This window comes from Plasmodium vivax, chromosome 11, assembly GCF_000002415.2.
Source record: "Plasmodium vivax chromosome 11, whole genome shotgun sequence".
NCBI classification, from domain to species: Eukaryota; Apicomplexa; class Aconoidasida; order Haemosporida; family Plasmodiidae; genus Plasmodium; species Plasmodium vivax.
In genome coordinates this window covers 817,486-836,609 of record NC_009916.1, presented here as the reverse complement: position 1 = coordinate 836,609, position 19,124 = coordinate 817,486, and the positions used below count along the sequence as shown (strand labels likewise).

The following is a 19,124-nucleotide window of genomic DNA, read 5'->3' as shown; positions in this document are numbered from 1 at the left end:
GAAGAAAAATTTCACGTATTGATAGATAAGTCTAGGACATGCAAAAACTGTTTTGCCAACCAAGTTGTTCCCGTCTGCCAAGGGAAACGCGGTTTACATGATTTGCAAATTTATGGCGTGGAATGGAGTTTAAATAAAAGTGGCAGCTTGATCACAAAATATATAGTACATGATTTTTTTTGCTTCTCAATTTTTTTAATTCAATTTTTCTCACATTTCAGGAAAAATTAAAGCAGAAAGTAAAGCAGAAATTAAATTAAAAAAAAAAAAAAAAAAATATATAATTGGAATTAAAAAGGAAAAAAAAAAAAAGAAAGGAAATCAAAATAAAAAAAATAAAGCAATCATAGCCAAGCACAACAAACATTATAAACCACCGTCATAGAGGGTGGAACAGTAAATATAAAAAAAAAAAAGAAAAAGGAAAGTAAAGACAAATATAAAATAAAAAAAAAAAAAAAAGAAAAAGGAAAGTAAAAACAAATATAAAATAAAAAAAAAAAAAAGAAAAAGGAAAGTAAAAACAAGTATAAAATAAAAAAAAAAAAAAAAAAAAAAAGTAGAGAGAGGAAAAAAGAAGAAGCCATTGAAAGAAAAGAAAAGTATATAAGGGGAACGAAAAAACAGAAGGAAAAAAAAAAAAAAAAAAAAAAGAAACGGGAGGTCAAAGCAAAGACGAAAAAAAGGCAAAATTAACACAAGGGAAAAAGAGGAACCCACCTGCTCTACGTTTAATTGTGCCTTTGAAACTGTGCAAAAATTACTTCTATCATCTATCTATCTATTGTAAATTTTTGATTTTCCAAAAGCGCAGCAAACAAATTGACGCGCATATGTATATATATTATACATTTATTTATATAATTCCTACATACCTACATTTGAGCCAAGCTTGAGCGCCTTAATGCAGGTATACGCGAGCGTACAAAATACAAACAAAGCCTACATTGCATCCCTATGCTATTTAATACGATTTTGTCTTTATGCATGATTAATGATTATATATACCGCAGCACAATACACATGCTCGCGCCATGATTTAACGAGCCTCCTTATATATACCGACGTTTACTAACGCCCCGAGTGCGCCTAACTCTTTATTATGTTTACATAAAAAAAAAATTTATATAAATATGTATATATATATGTACTATCCCGTAAGCCTATCATTTGAGAAAAATATTTTTTAGGAAATTTATTTTTCTTTCCATGCTCGTTCGTCAAGTGAAAATGTTTACCTTGAGGGCTTCTTCCTTTTTCGAATTGCGCTCATTAGGTACGCATGTCAGCACTGATTATTGATATGTAACGAGCATATGTACGTATGTACGCCAATAATATGTTGCATATATATCTCTAGCTGATGCTTTCCCACTAGAAGAATATATGTAGGAAGAACATATGTACTTTTGTAAGCATTTGCATGCCCAGGATGTACGTTTTTTTTAAGTACATTTAGGTTTGCTTATATGTATACAATACCTATGTACTTGCCTCATATTTTGCTTCGTATTTTGCTCCATATTTTGCTCCATATTTTTGCTCTATATTTTACTCCATATTTTATTCCATATTTTGCTCTATATTTTACTCCATATTTTGCTCTATATTTTACTCCATATTTTACGCCTTATTTATCAAATTTTTAGAAAAATGTGACGGAAAATTGCATAATTCGTAAAAAACAATAATTCTTTAAATGTATACAATACGACTTTTTATTTTTTCTTTTTTTTTGTGAGTTTCGTCATCACGGATTGGCCCCCTTTTCTACCTGCCAGCTTTTTTGCTTAACATTTGGCCATTTTGAGTAGCTACCCCATCCGATACCATTAATTTTTTAGCTTATTTTTTATGTGAGCCATAATGTCAACTTTATTTTTTCTGATAGCATTATGGCATCTTTTAATGCCGACGTCGCCAGTTTTGGGTTTTACGCCATCCATTAGGGATGTAGCCAATGTCTTCCTATCCTCCCCATATAAACTAATATTTGTGAATTCAGAAAAACGGGGTGATGTCGACCATGCGCCTTATGAGGAAAAAAAGAAATTGGAATCTCCAGGTGCAGGTGCGGAACGGGAAGAAGCGACTGTAAGCGTTGTCCAGGCGAAGCCGGAGGGGGAAAAGACGCAGGGGGGGGAGGAAGAGAAGGAGGAAAAAGCGCCCAAAACGGGGGTCGCCACGGAGGAAGTAACCGCGCCAGCGGGGGAAGTAACAGCAACTCAGGAAGTAGTAGCGGCAGCAAAGGAAGCAGCAAAAGTCGAGGAAGTAGTAGCGGCAACAAAGGAAGCAGCAACAGTTGAGAAAGCAGCAACAGTTGAGAAAGCAGCAACAGTTGAGAAAGCAGCAACAGTTGAGAAAGAAGCAACAGTTGAGAAAGCAGCAACAGTTGAGAAAGCAGCAACAGTTGAGAAAGCAGCAACAGTTGAGAAAGCAGCAACAGTTGAGAAAGCAGCAGCAACCGAGGAAGCAGCAGCAACCGAGGAAGCAGCAGCAACCGAGGAAGCAGCAGCAACCGAGGAAGCAGCAGCAACCGAGGAAGCAGCAGCAACCGAGGAAGCAACAACAACAAAGGAAGCAGCAACAACGGAGAAAGCAGCAACAACGGAGGAAGTAGCCGGTCCAGCTGAGGAAGCTGCAACCGGGGAAGCGGCCGCTCCAGCGGGGGATCCCGCGCGCACGTGGAAAAAGGCCAAGGGAAAGTCGAACGAAAGCGAAACCCATGTAGTAGGAAGCCCCTTGAAAAAAAAAAAGTACAAGTTCTTCTGGAAACAAAAACCTAATAAGAATAAAAGAAAAGGAAAAAAAAAGAAAGAACCAAAGGATGAGTCCCAAAAAAAAGAAAAGAAGAAATTCCCCACGACTATTCTACTACCAGGGGTTGGAGGAAGTACCCTAATTGCCGAGTACAACAATGCAGTGATTCCTAGTTGCAGCAGCAATACGTTAAATTCAAAACCGTTTAGATTATGGGTTAGTTTAACTAGGCTTTTTTCTATAACATCAAATGTTTACTGTACCTTTGACACCTTGAGGTTGCTCTATGATAATGAGAAAAAAATTTATATGAATCAACATGGTGTAAACATTACGGTGGAAGATTATGGGCGCCTTAAGGGCATTGACTATTTAGATTATATTAACAATACTGGTATAGGGGTAACAAAGTATTACCATACTATAGCTGCTCAATTTTTGTCCAAGGGGTATGTTGATGGGGAAAGTATCATAGGTGCACCGTACGACTGGCGTTATCCCCTGTACCAACAAGATTACAACCTTTTCAAAAAGACCATAGAAGCAGCTTATGAAAGGAGAAACGGAATGAAGGTAAATCTAGTAGGCCATAGTTTAGGAGGCCTATTTATAAATTATTTCCTAGTGCATATAGTTGATAAAAAATGGAAACAGAAATATTTAAATTCCATCCTGTATATGAGTTCTCCATTTAAAGGTACCATGAAAACGATTAGAGCTTTGCTGCATGGAAACCGCGATTTTGTTTCTTTCAAAATTACAAATTTGATTAAACTTTCCATATCAGAAAGTATGATGAAGGCCATTGGGAATTCAGTAGGTTCCCTGTATGACCTCATTCCATATAAGGAATATTATGACCATGATCAGGTTGTAATTATAATGAATGTAGATTCCTCCCCGATTGATGAGAATTACATGCAGTCTGTTGTGACCTCTTGTGGAATATACAACAGAGACTGCTACCTGAACAGAACCGATGTGAAGCTGAAGGTTTACACCTTATCAGATTGGCATGTGCTTCTAAAGGGTGACTTGATGGAGAAATATAATAATCATAAACAATACAGGGAGAGGCATTTTTCCATGGACCATGGGGTACCCATATATTGTGTATATAGTGCTCTTAAAAATAAGAGCACCGATTATCTGCTGTTCTTTCAGAAGGAAAACCTAAACGAGGAACCTATTATTTATTACGGAATAGGTGACGGAACTGTGCCCATCGAAAGTTTAGAATCGTGCAGCAATTTTTACAACGCAGTAGAGAAAAAGTACTTTGAGAATTATAGCCATATTGGCATTTTGCACAGCACGGACGCTGTCAATTATGTGTATGATTCCATGCAGAAGATAGAGGGAGACCTGGACGATACGTGGGGGGATGTTACCACCAAGGTAGCTCAGCAGGATAGTGTCCAGGGAGAAGCCAAGATGAAGATGTCACCCGAAGGAAGTGACGCAGGAGAGCACGACTTGAGCACGGTGCCTCAGCAGGAAAGAGGCAACAAATAAATGACCAACGCGGCGGGGTAGTGCGCCAGTTGACGGAATAAAAGCTACTCCACGCACGCGCGCTAAGATTTAAGGATTGTTAACACGGGGACACCCCAACATATCGCCCCCTTTTTTTTGTAAAAATCATTATCCTTGTTTTTGTACATAAATAATTCGTCAAATGTTGCCACCAAAGGGGAGACAGGGCGGAATTTATTAACACCACCATTGTGGTTACCTTCGATTTTGTTACCCTTTCATCACCGCCATGTTAGCAACGCCATGTTAGCAACGCCATATTAGGAACGCCATCACTAGCAACGCCATATTAGGAACGCCATCACTAGCAACGCCATCACTAGCAACGCCATCATTATCACCGCCATCATCATCACCGCCATCATCATCACCGCGATTATTTTTTTTGTTGTTGACGCTTTGCATCGCTGACTCATCGATCCCAGCTTCGCCAATCATCAACACGCCGACATGTCTCCTAGCCAACATTTAACCCTACCGATATGCCACCGTAACTAACAACATTTTGCATTACATTTTTAACCCGCTCAACCGCATTCTCAGTTTTAAGCCCCAATTATCTTCTCATTTGCGCACTTAATAGCAGTACGCACATAACACATTATTATTACGATTATGTACGTACGTACGTAGGTTCTTTTTTTTTTTCTTTTTTACACATTTGTCACACACAACAATAGCATAACAATTCGTTAAATGATTCTCCATTCATAGCAACCAACAGGCGTGTTCTTTGCACGCCGGCATCATCTATTCTAGGCCGCGTTTTTTCCCTCCCCCTGTTATCTGCACACGTGTGGTGGTACCGATAATCAAAGGTACGAGTACATACGCACTGTTCTTTTGAAAAATAGGGAAAAATTTCCCCGGCAGGTGAATGCCTATATAATGTGTAGCTGCGCTGCTCCACTGCTGACACACCGAAAAAAAGCAAGTTTCACATGCCTTGTGCTGCAAAGGGAAAAGGGCCTTTTAACCGTTTTGCGGAACCAGCAGTGGTGGTGCTATACGCACAAAAAGGGGGTCACAGGGCGGCTATCCTCTTTAAACGATTAACGTTAACGAGTCGTTGTTAGGCAGCAATATGAAAACCATGTCGCGGCCGGTAGGCTTCTCCCCACAAGAAGCTCACTGCTTGTTCCACTGCCTACAGGGGATATATCTGCTGTTTTTTTTTTTAAACCCATCTAAGTGTAGGGGGAACAGAAGGCTCACTGATTTTTCGAAAATTTTCTAAGCCAGTTGTATGGTAGGATAAAAACGTAGTACGTCAAAAGGGGAATCATTTGTAAAGCAGTGAGAATATACCCATGTGCCTAATCGGCATATGCGTACATCTGTACACAGTTGGGAAAAATAAGGAGCCCGGGCAGGAAGAGGGGAGAAAAAGCGAAACTGACAGTGATTCCAAATGGTGGTAGTGGGCTTGCATGGGACAGGTATTGCTTATGTTCTGCTCTGCATACATATGAATGATAATAAATCGCTTTTTCTTTTTTATCTATCTCATCATGTGTGGAGGGAACAAAAATTAAAAAATAATTAAAAAAAATTAAAAAAAAATTAAAAATAATTAAAAATAATTAAAAAAAATTAAAAAAAATTAAAAAAAATTAAAAAAAAATTAAAAAAAATAAAAAAGCCTATAACAAATCCCACAGCGGGGATGTAAACAAAACCATTTTCGCATAAAGGGGCAACTCATGACGTAAAAATCCTCATGCATGTATACTATACACTCGCTCGCGGCAGAGGCGTAATAGGCCTCTATAGAATAGTAACTAATGTGGTAGGGCCGCTAAGAGGGGCAAAAAAAAATGTACCGCGACGGGTTATGGTAATATATGCACTGCCCTCGGCGCCTCTTCGATTCCACTTTTTCCCTGCGCACATGTAGAGGTGAAGCAATTATATATAGAGAGAGAAAGAAGGCAATTGCCAAATGCTTGCAAATATGCACGAACGTCATTGAACAGGCGTAAGGCGCACGTATAAACGCGGTGCACAGCAAAGCAAGCTAATAAACTAAAACTAAGCACTTAAAAAAAATTAAGCTAAAAGGGAACGAAAAGGAAAAACGGAAGAAAGAAGAGCGGAATAGCGGAAGTAAGGAAGTAAGGAAGAAAGCAAAAACTCAAGCGGTTAAGCGCAGCTTAAAAAAAAAAGCAAAACATATGCAGTGACAAAACGAACCGGCGAACCGAAACTAACGAAACCAACGAAACCGACGAAACAAGGAAGCCAACGAAGCCAACGAGTCAAACGAATCAAACGAAACTAACGAAGCGAAGCAAAATAATATATAAAACGAAATAATAAATGTGAAAGGAAACATTTTATTCCTTTTGAAAAAAAAACAACGCATATATGAAACAAGTGCAATGCGATAGAAAAAACACCTTTGCAAAAAATGCATTAAGGTAAAAACGCTGAAAATATAGAAATCTAAAGCAAAATTAAAAATACGAAAATATGCTTTGGTTAAGCGAAGCACTTGTTTTAAGCGCAAAAGAAAAAAAAAATAGTAACAAAAAAAAGTAAAAAAAAAGTAAAAAAAAAGCAAAATAAATAGCAAAATAAATAGCAAAAAAAAAGCAAAAAAAAAGTAAAAAAAATATTAAAATAAGTTAATAACATTTTTTCAAGCAGCTTGCGGCGAAAGCAAACATACACTCAGATAGAAAACCCTCCTTGCACATCGACTAAATAAAATGGTAAAAGTTTCAACAGCGATGTTTTAATTTTCTGGCCATTTTTTATTTTCTCTTGTGCTGTTTAACAGTAGAAAGGAAGAGAGAGAGGGAGAGAGTACGCAAAAGGGATAGCAGATCGCGCAGCATTGGCTACCTTAACCTATGCACATGCGCGTGCTCATGCCCGTCGCGTACCTGCCCCTGATTATGCCTTTCTACACGTGTCCGCCGTGATTATGCCCTCCCAAGCAAACGCACGCTGCGTACAAACCCACATGCAAAAGCATACACTTACGCATAAAAACACATACATGAAGAGCTGCCCCTTTTGCACAAACTAATCGTAAGAGAGCATTGCGAGTCCTCCTGCTGCTCGGCTGAAAGTGAATCTTCAAACAGTTAGAAGTAGCACGCGAAGTAGGACGTTACAGCAGGGGGGAGGGAAATCAGTCCGCAGAGGAAACGACAAAGGCTGTGCTACTGAAGGGGTAAAAAAAAAAAAAAAAGGAAAAGGAGAAGGAGAAGGAAACGAAGAAGGAAAATAACGTAACGTACGGAGAAGTGTAGTACAACACGGAGGAGGAAAATCCATTCATGTGCCCCTTTTCCTACGAGTGGACGATTTCCATTCCGCTGCCCCCCTCAGTTTTAAGAAGAAGGGTAAAGTGTGTAGGCCTGTACAGGAGCTCCCACTTCTCCCCCGTAAGGTAAAGAGACGAACGAGACGAACGAGACGAACGAGACGAACGAGACGAACGAGGCAAACGCAGCAAACGCAGCGAAGTGGCCACTAGGAAAGCGCAACACCCTCTTAAACAGTGGCGCCCAAAATGAATAACACAAGCAAGAGCGAACAGGTGAAGGAGAACAAGGAAGGGAGCGGCTCCAACACGACGAAAACCCTGTGGGTAGGGGACCTAGACAAAATAAAAGACGAAGTGGTCGATGAGAACTATATCCTATACTGCATGTTTTACGAATTTGCCGAAGATATAATAAAAGTAAAATTATGCAAGGAGAAAAATTCCCAAAAATATTCCTATGCATTTATAGAATTCACCAATTTTGACATCGCCAAATATTGCTTTGATAATTTAAACGGCAAGTGGATACCTGGAAGGATACACAAGTTCAAATTGAACTGGGCCAAATACAATGTGAGCGATAATGTTAATACGAGTGAGAAGAGCCTAGACGTTGAGTTGGATGATAAGGGCACATATTCTATATACGTTGGGGGTCTACCCAAAGGAACAACAAAGGAAGAAATTGAAACGCTGTTTTCCCGCTTTTACTCCAGTATCTGCTTCGTTAAGATGATTAAAAATACGCAAAAAAATCAAAACAAAATATACTGCTTTATTCATTTTTTTAACCACGATGAATGTATTCGAGCTTTAACCGAAATGGATGGCCATGATTTTAAGGGCTGTAAAATTAAGGTGAGCAAATCCAATGGGGTAAAAATTGGCAAGGGAGGCGGAGAGGGAAACAATTACTACTACAAAAATAACAACTACCAAATGCACATGAACAGCTTGAAAGGCATGAACATGGGGAACTACAATGTGGGCGCGTATGGTGGTAACTATGCCCAGGGAGGCTACACGCAGGGGAACTACCCACAGGGCAGTTACAACCAGGCAGGCTACCCACAGGCGAACTACAACCAAGCCAACTACAACGCGCACAGCGGTGGCGGAAGTGGTGCCAACAACAACAGCAATGGAGCGACCAGCAACAACAACCCCCCAAACAGTGCCAGCAACAGTAGTAAGGTAGCGAACAACCAGGCGGATGAGGAAGAAAATAAGAACGTCACTGCAGCGGGGGTAGCAGCGCCTACCGGGGTGCCCACTGGAGGAGATCCCAACAAAAACTACTACATGTACTACCACAATGTGAATAGCGAACTGAACAACCCTTATAAGGTAAACTACTACGACCACCTAAGCTCCAATGTTACCTCCTACCCTGCGTACAGCACCACAGCAAACCATGGGACGACTAGCCTCTCTTATAATTCAAACAGCTACGGCAGTGAGATGAACTACTACACTGGCCAAATGACTCAAATGACGCAACTGGCACAAATGGCGCAAATGAGCAACTACGGAAATGATGTCAATCACACGAGTAACTTCCCCGGGAGCAATGGCCAAGTGAGCAACTACACCTCAGAATTTAATTGCATCACTAATTATAACCTCACCCCAGGAAAGGAGGATGAACAGAATCTTATGAATTACAGAATGGCGAACGTTAATTATGCTTCTGCTGTTAACGAGCATGCGGATGAGGGCGTGAAAAACATGGCCCATGAAAAAAAGGAAGGAAATGGGAACCTAAAAAATGAAGGCATCTCAGCCGAAGTTAATATAATGAACCATATGACGAAAAAAAACCAACTGATGGAAGGGAACCCAAACAGCATGAACCACGCCTACGGGCTAAACTTTTACAACCGCCCCTGCCCAAACGAGTACAGTAACAGTGCCTTCAACCCTATGGGTCTTAACAAGAGTAACACGCATGACGAAATTAACTACAATGGCAGCATGGGGAATTGTCACCCCAACGAGATGAGCGAGATGAGCGGCGCGAATAATTATTACTATGATGGGGACGCCCAGAACATCAAGGGAAGAAGCAACCACGGCAGAGGCAGCCACAAGGAGAAAAACAATAACCGAAATCATAGCAACACTAACAATAGCACGAACAATGGAAGTGTAGACAATAACGAGACGATTGACAATGAGCAGAGTGTTCATAACAATGACATCGTCGATAACGACCGCAGTGATGGTAAGGATGATAGTAACGATGAGGATAATAAATGAGCCAGGGTTCGAGCTGAGCAGTGTTAGCTTTTTTTTTTTTTTTTTTTTAATGCTTATTAAGTTCCGAAACGGAATAGACGATTGGAGGGCTTTCCTCTATAGTGAAATTTGCGGGGGAAAGTGCCAGAATTCAAAACATATTAGTGATTGTAAAAAAGCGACCGGTGGAGGGGCAAAAAAATGGTAGGAGCGAATCCGTAATTTCGTGTCCAGTGACGGAAGTTCATCGTGTATAAACTTGCCTACTGAATGCGATTCGGTCTGTCACGCTTTCAATTGCAGAAGTTTGCAGGGCACACCCTTCGACACGCGTTTGGCTACCATCAGCTACGGGGGGGGATTTGCTTTGGCGAGGAGCACTATTGAGGGCACTCTCACGTGTAGCCCACTTACCCGTACTGATTAGCCCCCATTCCGCGGATGAAGGTTTTGCTTTCACGGCCGACTGCTAAATTAGCGCTCACGAGTAGATCCAGCGCGCCCCTCTATATAACGAAGTTCTCAAAACGGAGGCCGCACATAGTCCCATGTGTGCACATGTAAATACAGGCATACATTTGTGTGTGTATGTGCGTGCAGGAAAATCTTCTTCCACCGTTAACAGAGCGTAGAAGCCGCCATGGATAGCTCGCGGACGCCACGGATAGCTCACGGACGCTGCATCATTGTACAGCACCTCCAGATAATGTATGTCCCCCTCCATTTAGACGAAGAACCTTCAGTTCGTACCTGCTCAAAATTGTGAGCGCCCCTCCCGCAAAGTAGTATGTAGAGTAGTGTACCAATGAATAACCCATGCGGTAGGAATCCACCCACGAGAGAAGACTTCAGTTAGAGCAACGTTTTCACGGGCGCGTAACTTGCGTGATGGCACATCCATAAGTGTATGTTTATATGTACATATATATGTATTTATCTATATATGCACATATACACACTCACGCTAGCTATGTGCCCACTTTTTTTTTTTTTTTTTAAATTGCCGTCAAAATTTTACCAGCCGAAGCATATCCCAGCACTTTTTTGTGGTTAGTAAATACGTTTCCGTGCTACAAGCACGAACCACTTTTTCCACGTACTTGCATCTGTACGGTATGTCCACTTCGCATGTATGATTACACCGAATGCAACAGAGTACAACACGCCACGCCACAACACTGTTGACTTTCCCCCCCACACAGTTATCTTATTTGTTTCCATAGTTTTGTTTAATTTTTAATAATTTTTCCTTCCCCACTTTTGCTTAATTTTTTGCTCCTTCATTTTTTACCCCTTCATTTTTGCCCTCTTTAATTTTACCCCCTTTAATTTTGCTTCCCTTACCTTCCCTTACCTTTACTTAACTTAGCTTTACTTACCCTTCCTTCCCGCATTTTTCCTCTCCCTATTTCCCCCTCCCCTTCCCCTTTACTGCACACACAAAGTGTACGTACCCCTTGTGTTTTTTTTACAACCAGAAATTTTGCATTGTCATTTTGATAAGTAGAAAATGCTATTAAGCGGTTAGGTATAAATGCGCATACGAAATTGCAAAGCGTTTGAGGCGACTCACCGTGACGACCGGACCACTTTTCTTAGCTCGTCAGTTCGTTTGTTAATTTTGTTGCCCATGTGGAGGTTTTTTCACGCGCACGACACTTCGTATACGTGTCGCTCCAAATAAGCGCCGCTCCAAACGAGCGGCACTCCACCCCACATAGATACAACCCATTACCTACCAGTACCCACCAATGCTTGCCAACACCCCGAACGGTGCGATTAGTTTATTTTCTTTAACTCCGCCCTGTCGCGAGTTATCCCAATGAGGGAAAAAAACAAGTGCAAAGTGCACGTTGAAAACGTCGTTGTTTACAAAAAAATATAAAGACATGAACACCGCGCGATGGGGGCTGTCCCAATGTGTGTCGCGCGGGAGGAAGAAACGAATGGGGAAATACGCCAGGTGAGGGAAAATTCGCCAAGGGTGGAAAAATACACCCGGAGTGGAAAACCCCCCTCGGGGCGAAGCGCGCCCTCCCCTTCGTTAAAAAATTAAAATTAACGCAGTAGTAATGACAGAAAAAAAACCCATGAAGGAGAAGAAGCATAACATGCAGAGGGTTGAATATCGCTCCAGCTTGTTCTTCACATTATGCCTATTTTTAAAGTAAATCAAATTGGGTAAAAGGCTACAAGGGGTGGGGGAAAAAAAAAAAAAAAAAAAAATATGACATGGTAAAATGTGGAAAGCGGCAGAACGTACGCATGCGGCGCTAACGAAGGGCATAAAAAAATACACACGTGAGGAGGTGAAAACACCAATCGGAAGCGCTTCTTTCCCTCTTTATTTTTCCCAAATTGTCTGGGGATCCTTACCAGGATATCAGCGTAGACGTGATTCCTCCTCCTATGCCAATAACGTTGGATAACTTTTTAACGTTAAACGCTATAAGGGCGCAGAGAATGGTGACAGAAATAGAGATGAGTTTTCTCTGAGTTTTGTCCTCCGCTTGCGATTCCGTTGTGCTGGAATTTTCTGTCAAATTGTCAAGGGCATTTTCCTCAAACGGAGGGGCCTCAAACGGATTGGCCTCATCCTCGCGTAGAAAGGTGGATAGGTTAGCCATGTACCTATTCCTTCTCGTAACAAACACGTAAAATTTAAGAAACATATTGCGAGCGGATAAGTACAAAGATAGTAAGCTTGAATAGGACCCCATGAAATTTAAAGGAACAGAAAAAAAAAACGTTATGGATAGGAGAAATTTACACAACAGGATGGATACATTTGTGTCTTCATAATTCAGTATGATGTTATCCTTGGTGGTGGTTAAAAAGGACAAGTATCCCAGAAGCCCAAAGAGAGTGTAAAAAATAATTTGCAACAAAACACTCCTATATGCTGACTTGGTTAATCTCCTGTGAGTTGGCTGATTAAACTGCCCAGCTATAAAACATGCATTTGGCTGTTGCGAAAAGGAAAACAATAAAATGTTGAAGCATTTGAAAAAATGCTTATCCATGTTAAACAGCACTATTTCCTTGTTAATCAATATGGTGTAGTAGTCTCTTGCCTGCCATCCGATGGTTAATACCGTTATCGTTAAGGAGCATAGGGAAAAAATCAAAAAGGAGTTTAGAGATCCCACTTGGTCGCGAAAGGTTATAGGTACTATCAGTACACACACTAGTATAATCAAAAATGTGTGGTTATAAAGAAAGGATGGGAAATCAAAAACGTATAATATGCTGCTTAAAAAATTACTTATTAGTATCAATATTAAAATGTAACTGGAGAGAAAACCAAACGTCAGCCCAATGTCGATGATAGTTTTGTGGTATTTGTGTCCTATTTTTTTTAGCAAATTTCCATATACAAATGTGTTATGCTCCAGGGATGACAAACACAGGATGTTCGTCGTGACGTAGGATTCCACGGCGTTTAGAAGTATCAACAGTAGACTTAATATTATCCCCAGCTTTGAAAAAACATACGGTATGGAGAGAAAGCCGACTCCTATCGCTGTGCATATAAACAGAACTGTGCTTGAGCGTACACCCCCGGGGGTGAAACGGCTAAATGTTCTTCTCTGCCAATTTTTTTTACTTTTTTCTGCTTCTTCATCTTCTGGATTCTTTTCATTTTCTCCCACGTCAACAATGGTACTATTCTGGTTATCACAATCACAATTTTCATTTTCATTCCCCTCTTGGCAATTTTTTTGCACATCCTTTGCACCATTATTGTTATCCTCGCCATAGTAACCATCTCCCTCCGCCCCCTCATTCATATCATCATCCCCCAAGTTGACATACGGGCTTGTTTTCAAGTTATTTCCATTCATATCTGCGTTGTTTTCCCCCATGTTACTTTCATACTTCTTCTTCTGTTTGTTTTTTTTTTTGTTCGATGAAAATAGGTTACTCATATTGTTTTTGCTTGGAGGGTGTGCGCTGTTTTCTTTTGCTTCGTCACCCTCGCGCGCATTTCCGCTATTCACTTCTCCGCTTGGGGCACCTGCAGGGTCTGATTTTGCGTGGTCATCCTTGCTGCCCGCCTTTTTGGGGTTCCCTTTCTTGGAGCGCTTCTCACCTTTTTTAAAATTGTTTTTATTCTCTCCTACTCCATTTTCATTCATTTTATAAAAATGGGGAAACTGCACGGGGAGGCGCGATGGTGGTGGAGCGGTTGAGCTGTTGGTATGAGCATACGCGAGCGCACGAGCAGCACATGCATATGCGAGCACATGCACACGCGTGAGCCGCGGGCGGCAGCTCACAACCGCAGCTGCGCTCGCCTAATTCGTCGTTTCGCACGTTTCGCTCTTTGCCACTTGGTCACTTGGGCGGTTTTTTCGCTCCATTTTTTTGCTCCAATTTTACGCTCCATTTTTGCTCGTTGCTCCTACTTTTTGGGAGCATCGTGCCGCACGCGAATAAGCAGCCGCTTACACAGTCGACTAATCAATCGGTCAGCTATGCAGTCACGCCGATGGCGCGCTAAGAATTACCTGCCAGTTTATGCGATGCGGCACGCTCGTCTACCGGGGGGGAAGAAAGAAGGATAATCACTGCTCGCAGATGGCCCTACTGTAGGTCAAATAAAACAAGCCTTACACTAACGAGGAGCCTTAATGATAAGTACAAAAAGTATGTAAAAATAAAAATACAAAATACAAAAGCCTAAAATTAATAGTATACGAATTAAAAACTGTTCATAAGGAAAGCAAAACGGAAATTATATTTAATGCAAACTGAATGGAGGTGTAGGAATGGCAATCAAGGAAGCAGTTCGAAGTGCCTTTCAGCGTAGCACTAATAACATGTACGCACGTACATTTAAGCATTAATATAAGCATAAGCATAAACATATAGTAATACCGCTCACGTTTGAAATGAACAGATGGGTGGTAGATACATAGAGGGGGGATATTCCATACGGCAAAAATTACGAGCGAGGTTTAGGCCATGTCAAAGGGGGCTTGGTACAAAAGAGCGGAGAAAATATGGATGAAAATAAATCACTGCATGCTAACGAGGGCTTGTGACATAACGTAGGAGTGGCGGTATACATAGGTAAGCAAGAGTACTACATGTATATATATACATATGTATAGTACTTAATGTACGCAATTCAGCGCAATTTTTTCGCAAATCATCAACGGGAGAAAAAAATCGAGCTTGTTCACCATACCGTAAAAGAAAAACGCAGAAGAAACATCATATTTGTAGCAGTCGCAATTGGGGCAAACTTTGCAATTTTATTATTTCCTTAACTTTCGAGTGAAACGAAGGGACACTGTGGTTCGTCTGTGCGTAACGATAGGAGAAACCTTTTTTTTCATAGGCAACATAACATCAGTTACTTTTTTTTTTTTTTTTTTTTTTTTTTACCACAAATTAAAAAAAACGCCTGAACGAAAAAAAAAAAAATATGCAGAACAGGCCAACGGTGAAATTTCGTTCGAGTAACTTTGTATGCCACAAAAACTGAAGCGCTATCTCACGCCGTGCGTGACTTCAAGTTGACGATTCAGAAATTGGCGAAGCGGGTGTTCTCTTTCGCGTAATGCATATATAAATATACATATATACATACTGTACATATAAGTATATTTCCCCTGCGATGATTTAAAACGCCCGCTATGATGCTACCTGTTTACGTACTTTGCAATAAAGATAACAGTTTTTTTTCCACCTTTTGGTTTCCGCGGTTGCTCGTGGCGCTCATTTTCATTGTGCTGCTTTTTTTAATCCTATATTTTACTTAATTTTCAAGAAAATGTGGCCTCTACATATTTGAAACCACTTTGACATTCCCCCCATGCGCCAAGAAACGGAGAATAAACAAAAAAAGCGAAAGAGGGAGAAGCCGATCCAGTTTTGCAACAAAATTGACGCTTTGTTGATTGCGCATTTGCAGAAAGAGGGGGGAAGGAACTTTCGGGAAAAAGCAGCCGTTTTGTTAGCTCGTACGTGCATACTTATATGTTGTATGTATGTATGTATGTATGTATGTATGCATATGTGCATGTACGTGTATGTGCTTTTCTTTTTTTTTGTCGTACGTTGCTTTTTTCCTTTTTTCCGTTTCCCTTTTTTTTCCTTTCTTAAAAATTTGGTTTTAATTCGCCAAAATGAAGAGCATTTTGGGCCACTTCCGCATTTTGAGCATACCTGTGGAGGACAACCCCCTTACAACCATAAATGTAAGAGCGTAAACGATTAAAAGAATAGCACGTGCATGTGTATGCTTGCCCAGCCCACGTGGAAAGAACACCGCGTGGAGTGCCATTTGAGGGTTGTTTGCAAAAGTGCCGCGCAGATATGCCAGCAGGGGGAAAACGGCCGCATTTACATCTCCCCAGCGCGCGGCACATTTATACATGCATACGTACGTACAGTACGTACAATACGCATGGTAGATATATAAGGGCGCTGCCAATTGCTTATGCGCACCACGCTTCCCCCCTCCGCAGCTGCTCGTAGCCAACTGCAAAGACATTTCAGAGCATGACAACGCGCAGAGCGACGCGCTGTGCGCAGCGGCCCTGGACAACATCGTGGGCGAGGAAGATTTAAAGAGCTTTTTTTCCAATTTTGGAAAAATAAACTCCTTTACCGTTATAGAGAAAAAACATTTATCGAAAAATTTTAAAAAATTTGCCTATTGTGCGTATGTAACATACAGAGAAAATAATGTGGTTGAAATTATTTTGCAGTACTCCATTCATGTGGATGATTATTTTAAAAGCAGTGTGCAATCACCGTACTTTATAAATTTGGAAAAAAAAAAATTCGCCTACTATATAAAAAAGTATTATGAAAATTATTATGACTTATATAATGAGAGGAAGATAATTATTAACGAAATTTCAAAGATAAATAAAGAAAATAATAAGGGGAAGAAAAAATTAGGCCTTGTAGACGAGGATGGATTTACGGTCGTTCAAAGAGTTGCGGACAAACCAGAATTCATCAACTCTGTTTTCGTGCCAGCAAATGATAGGTTCAGTTATTTAAAGAAGGAAAGGAAAATGAAAATTCATGAGAACTTTTACCTTTTTCAAAAGAAGGAGAGCATAAGAAACGCCAGCGAGCTTTTGGCGAAAAAGAAAAATAAGCAAAAGAAGTTTTAAGGCAGAAAATGTGGCACGCAGGAGGGATGGGAACGACGAATTTGCGTGAAGCCATGTGAAGATGGAATGACGCCTTCGAAGGAAAATAAAAAAGTTTGTGCAAAATGCACCAACATGATTGCAACAAATGTTGTAAAAACTGTGTCTAATGGAACACTCAATTGAGCTAACCAAAAATGGAGGGAAAAAAGGACCACATTTTAAAAATACATGCTAAGGTGTGAAAAACGCCCCAATTTTTATAACATCGTTTGCACGCAAAAAATGCATTTGCCTTTTTTCGATGATAAGATTATATGCCATAAGGTGGCAATCGGTTATCGGTTATTTTATTTTATTTTATTTTTTTTTGTTAATAAAACTTTCAAAATTTTGTGTATGATTATTCAGCCATTTTTAAAGATGTTTTTCTTTGATGGCATTGTCACCTTGGGAATTTCCCCATTTGGGAAGGGCGGTAAAATATGGTTAACGTACCATACCGGGGGAGGGATGAGCAGTATGCGCATAAGCACGTATGATTCAGTGCCTACTTCACAATGTGGCAGTTTTGCGAACATTTTAAAATGAAATATGCACACAGTTTTTGCTCTACCTGTAAGGCGTACCGGCACCCGGAATGTTGGCAAAGCTGTGCTCTTCTGATTGTCTAAGACATGAAAATAGGCGAAACGTGTAACACCCTGTTGGTAGCGAACTTTAACGTGCTTAGGAGGCCTAAACTGTGTAGACGCGTTCTGCGAAAAGTTTTGCGGAGTGGGGGTTATCGGCACTACTGAACCTTTTTGCACGCGCGCCGGTGTACATAATATACGCAAATAAATACGCATATACGTACGTTATGCTTGCATCACTGTGCGCGCTCATGCATGCGAGCGCCCGACTGTCATTCCGTTCACGTTTACTGCTAAGGTTGCTTTCTTTTTTAAGGGCAAGAAGTAATGCTGCCAAATGGGGTAAGCAAAGGGAAGGCTTTCAAAAGTTATAAACCCGCATTGCCCATTTGGATCTGCCGCATTTGTTTAGCACAACAGATGCAGCACTTAACCAGCCGTTTGTTTTAACAATTGTTTGAAAAGGATAAATGAAACATTTGGGTGAACTCCTTAAAAGGGGAAAAGGGAAAAACGTTCAAATGGGATAAACGTTATAACGATATGATAGTATGCAATATGTTAGCAGCATTTTTTTCCCCCCTCCAATAAGTTGTAAAATTGAAAAATGAAAGAGAAAATATATTGGAAAAAGTGGTTATATGTTAAATGTCCCTCAAAAGGAGAATTAACGTTTTTAAATTTTGGCTTAACAGCATTTCCTCCCCATATTTTCGTTTTGTTCTGCTTTATTTTGCTTTATTCTGCCTTATTTTGTTCTGCTTCGTTTTGCTTTATTTTGCTTTATTTTATTTTGCTATATTTTGCTTTTTTTTGTTCTGCTTTATTTTATTATTTTTTTTTTACCTTCGGGAAAAGGAAAAAGCGACTGCCACTTTTTTTTTTACGATGGACGCTTAAATCTGTATTTTGCGGAAAAGGCACAAAGCGAGCGCCTTCTGGTTGCCGCTCACGTATGCGTATAAATGCAAAAGCGCCATGCGGTAATGCATATAATAACGCGCACAGCAAAGTACGAACAGTACAGTACTGTACAATTACAAATGCGTATCCCGCTTTTTAATTCCTGCTGAAGATGTTTATTCCCTCAAGCGAAAGCTAAAAAATGTTAGCTGCTTTTTGTATTCTCTGTTTTCAAAGCGCGGTTGCATACGTTATGGGGCGAATGTACAGTAACTGCATCGAATGAAGAAAGCCTTGTATTCTTTCATGGCATACATGGATGAGGTGATAGGTGCTACGGTCGCACGTATGTAAAAAATGTATAAATATATAATTATATAAACATATGAATATCCAAATATGTGAATATTAAAATGCTTTTGTATATAAACGTATATGGGCGACCTGTATGCATTAATCGCGTGCGCACGGGATGACTTGGGCGCAAATTCCTCGCATACGGGTGGGAATACGCGCGCTGTACGGCTGTATATGCGAGCATATGTATGTATAATATATTATTATGTATATATGGACGGATGGATGCCGCATACGCTTCATGTACGCAGCTACTTGCCTATGTACTTCCCCCCCGCGTAACATCCGCGCGGCAATTTT

The 19,124-nt window shown here is 40.5% G+C and overlaps 4 protein-coding genes across 4 annotated transcripts; 3 read left to right on the top strand and 1 right to left on the bottom strand.

The window, feature by feature from the left end:
• Positions 1 to 1,908: 1,908 nt before the first annotated feature.
• PVX_114565 (phosphatidylcholine-sterol acyltransferase precursor, putative) lies at positions 1,909 to 4,275 on the top strand (the record flags this gene model as incomplete). The annotated part of the gene is made up of 1 exon (XM_001616251.1): positions 1,909 to 4,275. The coding sequence occupies one exon, from the start codon at positions 1,909 to 1,911 to the stop codon at positions 4,273 to 4,275; it is 2,367 nt and encodes a 788-aa protein (XP_001616301.1).
• A 3,544-nt stretch (positions 4,276 to 7,819) lies between these two features.
• PVX_114570 (RNA binding function, putative) lies at positions 7,820 to 9,832 on the top strand (the record flags this gene model as incomplete). The annotated part of the gene is made up of 1 exon (XM_001616252.1): positions 7,820 to 9,832. One exon carries the CDS (start codon positions 7,820 to 7,822, stop codon positions 9,830 to 9,832), a length of 2,013 nt encoding a protein of 670 aa, XP_001616302.1.
• A 2,351-nt stretch (positions 9,833 to 12,183) lies between these two features.
• Positions 12,184 to 15,165, bottom strand: PVX_114575 (transmembrane amino acid transporter protein, putative; the record flags this gene model as incomplete). Its single annotated transcript, XM_001616253.1, has 2 exons — positions 14,323 to 15,165; positions 12,184 to 13,968 (listed from the first exon to the last, which is right to left on the bottom strand). The coding sequence occupies exon 2, from the start codon at positions 13,948 to 13,950 to the stop codon at positions 12,184 to 12,186; it is 1,767 nt and encodes a 588-aa protein (XP_001616303.1). The 5' UTR covers positions 13,951 to 13,968; positions 14,323 to 15,165.
• A 38-nt stretch (positions 15,166 to 15,203) lies between these two features.
• Positions 15,204 to 17,331, top strand: PVX_114580 (hypothetical protein, conserved). Its single transcript, XM_001616254.1, has 2 exons — positions 15,204 to 16,020; positions 16,291 to 17,331. The coding sequence occupies exons 1-2, from the start codon at positions 15,949 to 15,951 to the stop codon at positions 16,948 to 16,950; spliced, it is 732 nt and encodes a 243-aa protein (XP_001616304.1). The 5' UTR covers positions 15,204 to 15,948; the 3' UTR covers positions 16,951 to 17,331.
• The last annotated feature ends 1,793 nt before the right edge of the window (positions 17,332 to 19,124 follow it).

Coding starts and splice junctions, on each gene's coding strand:
- PVX_114580 (XM_001616254.1), top strand. CDS start 15,949: ATGAAGAGCATTTTGGGCCACTTCCGCATTTTGAGCATACCTGTGGAG. Junction 16,021..16,290: donor ACCCCCTTACAACCATAAAT/GTAAGAGCGTAA, acceptor CCCCCTCCGCAG/CTGCTCGTAGCCAACTGCAA.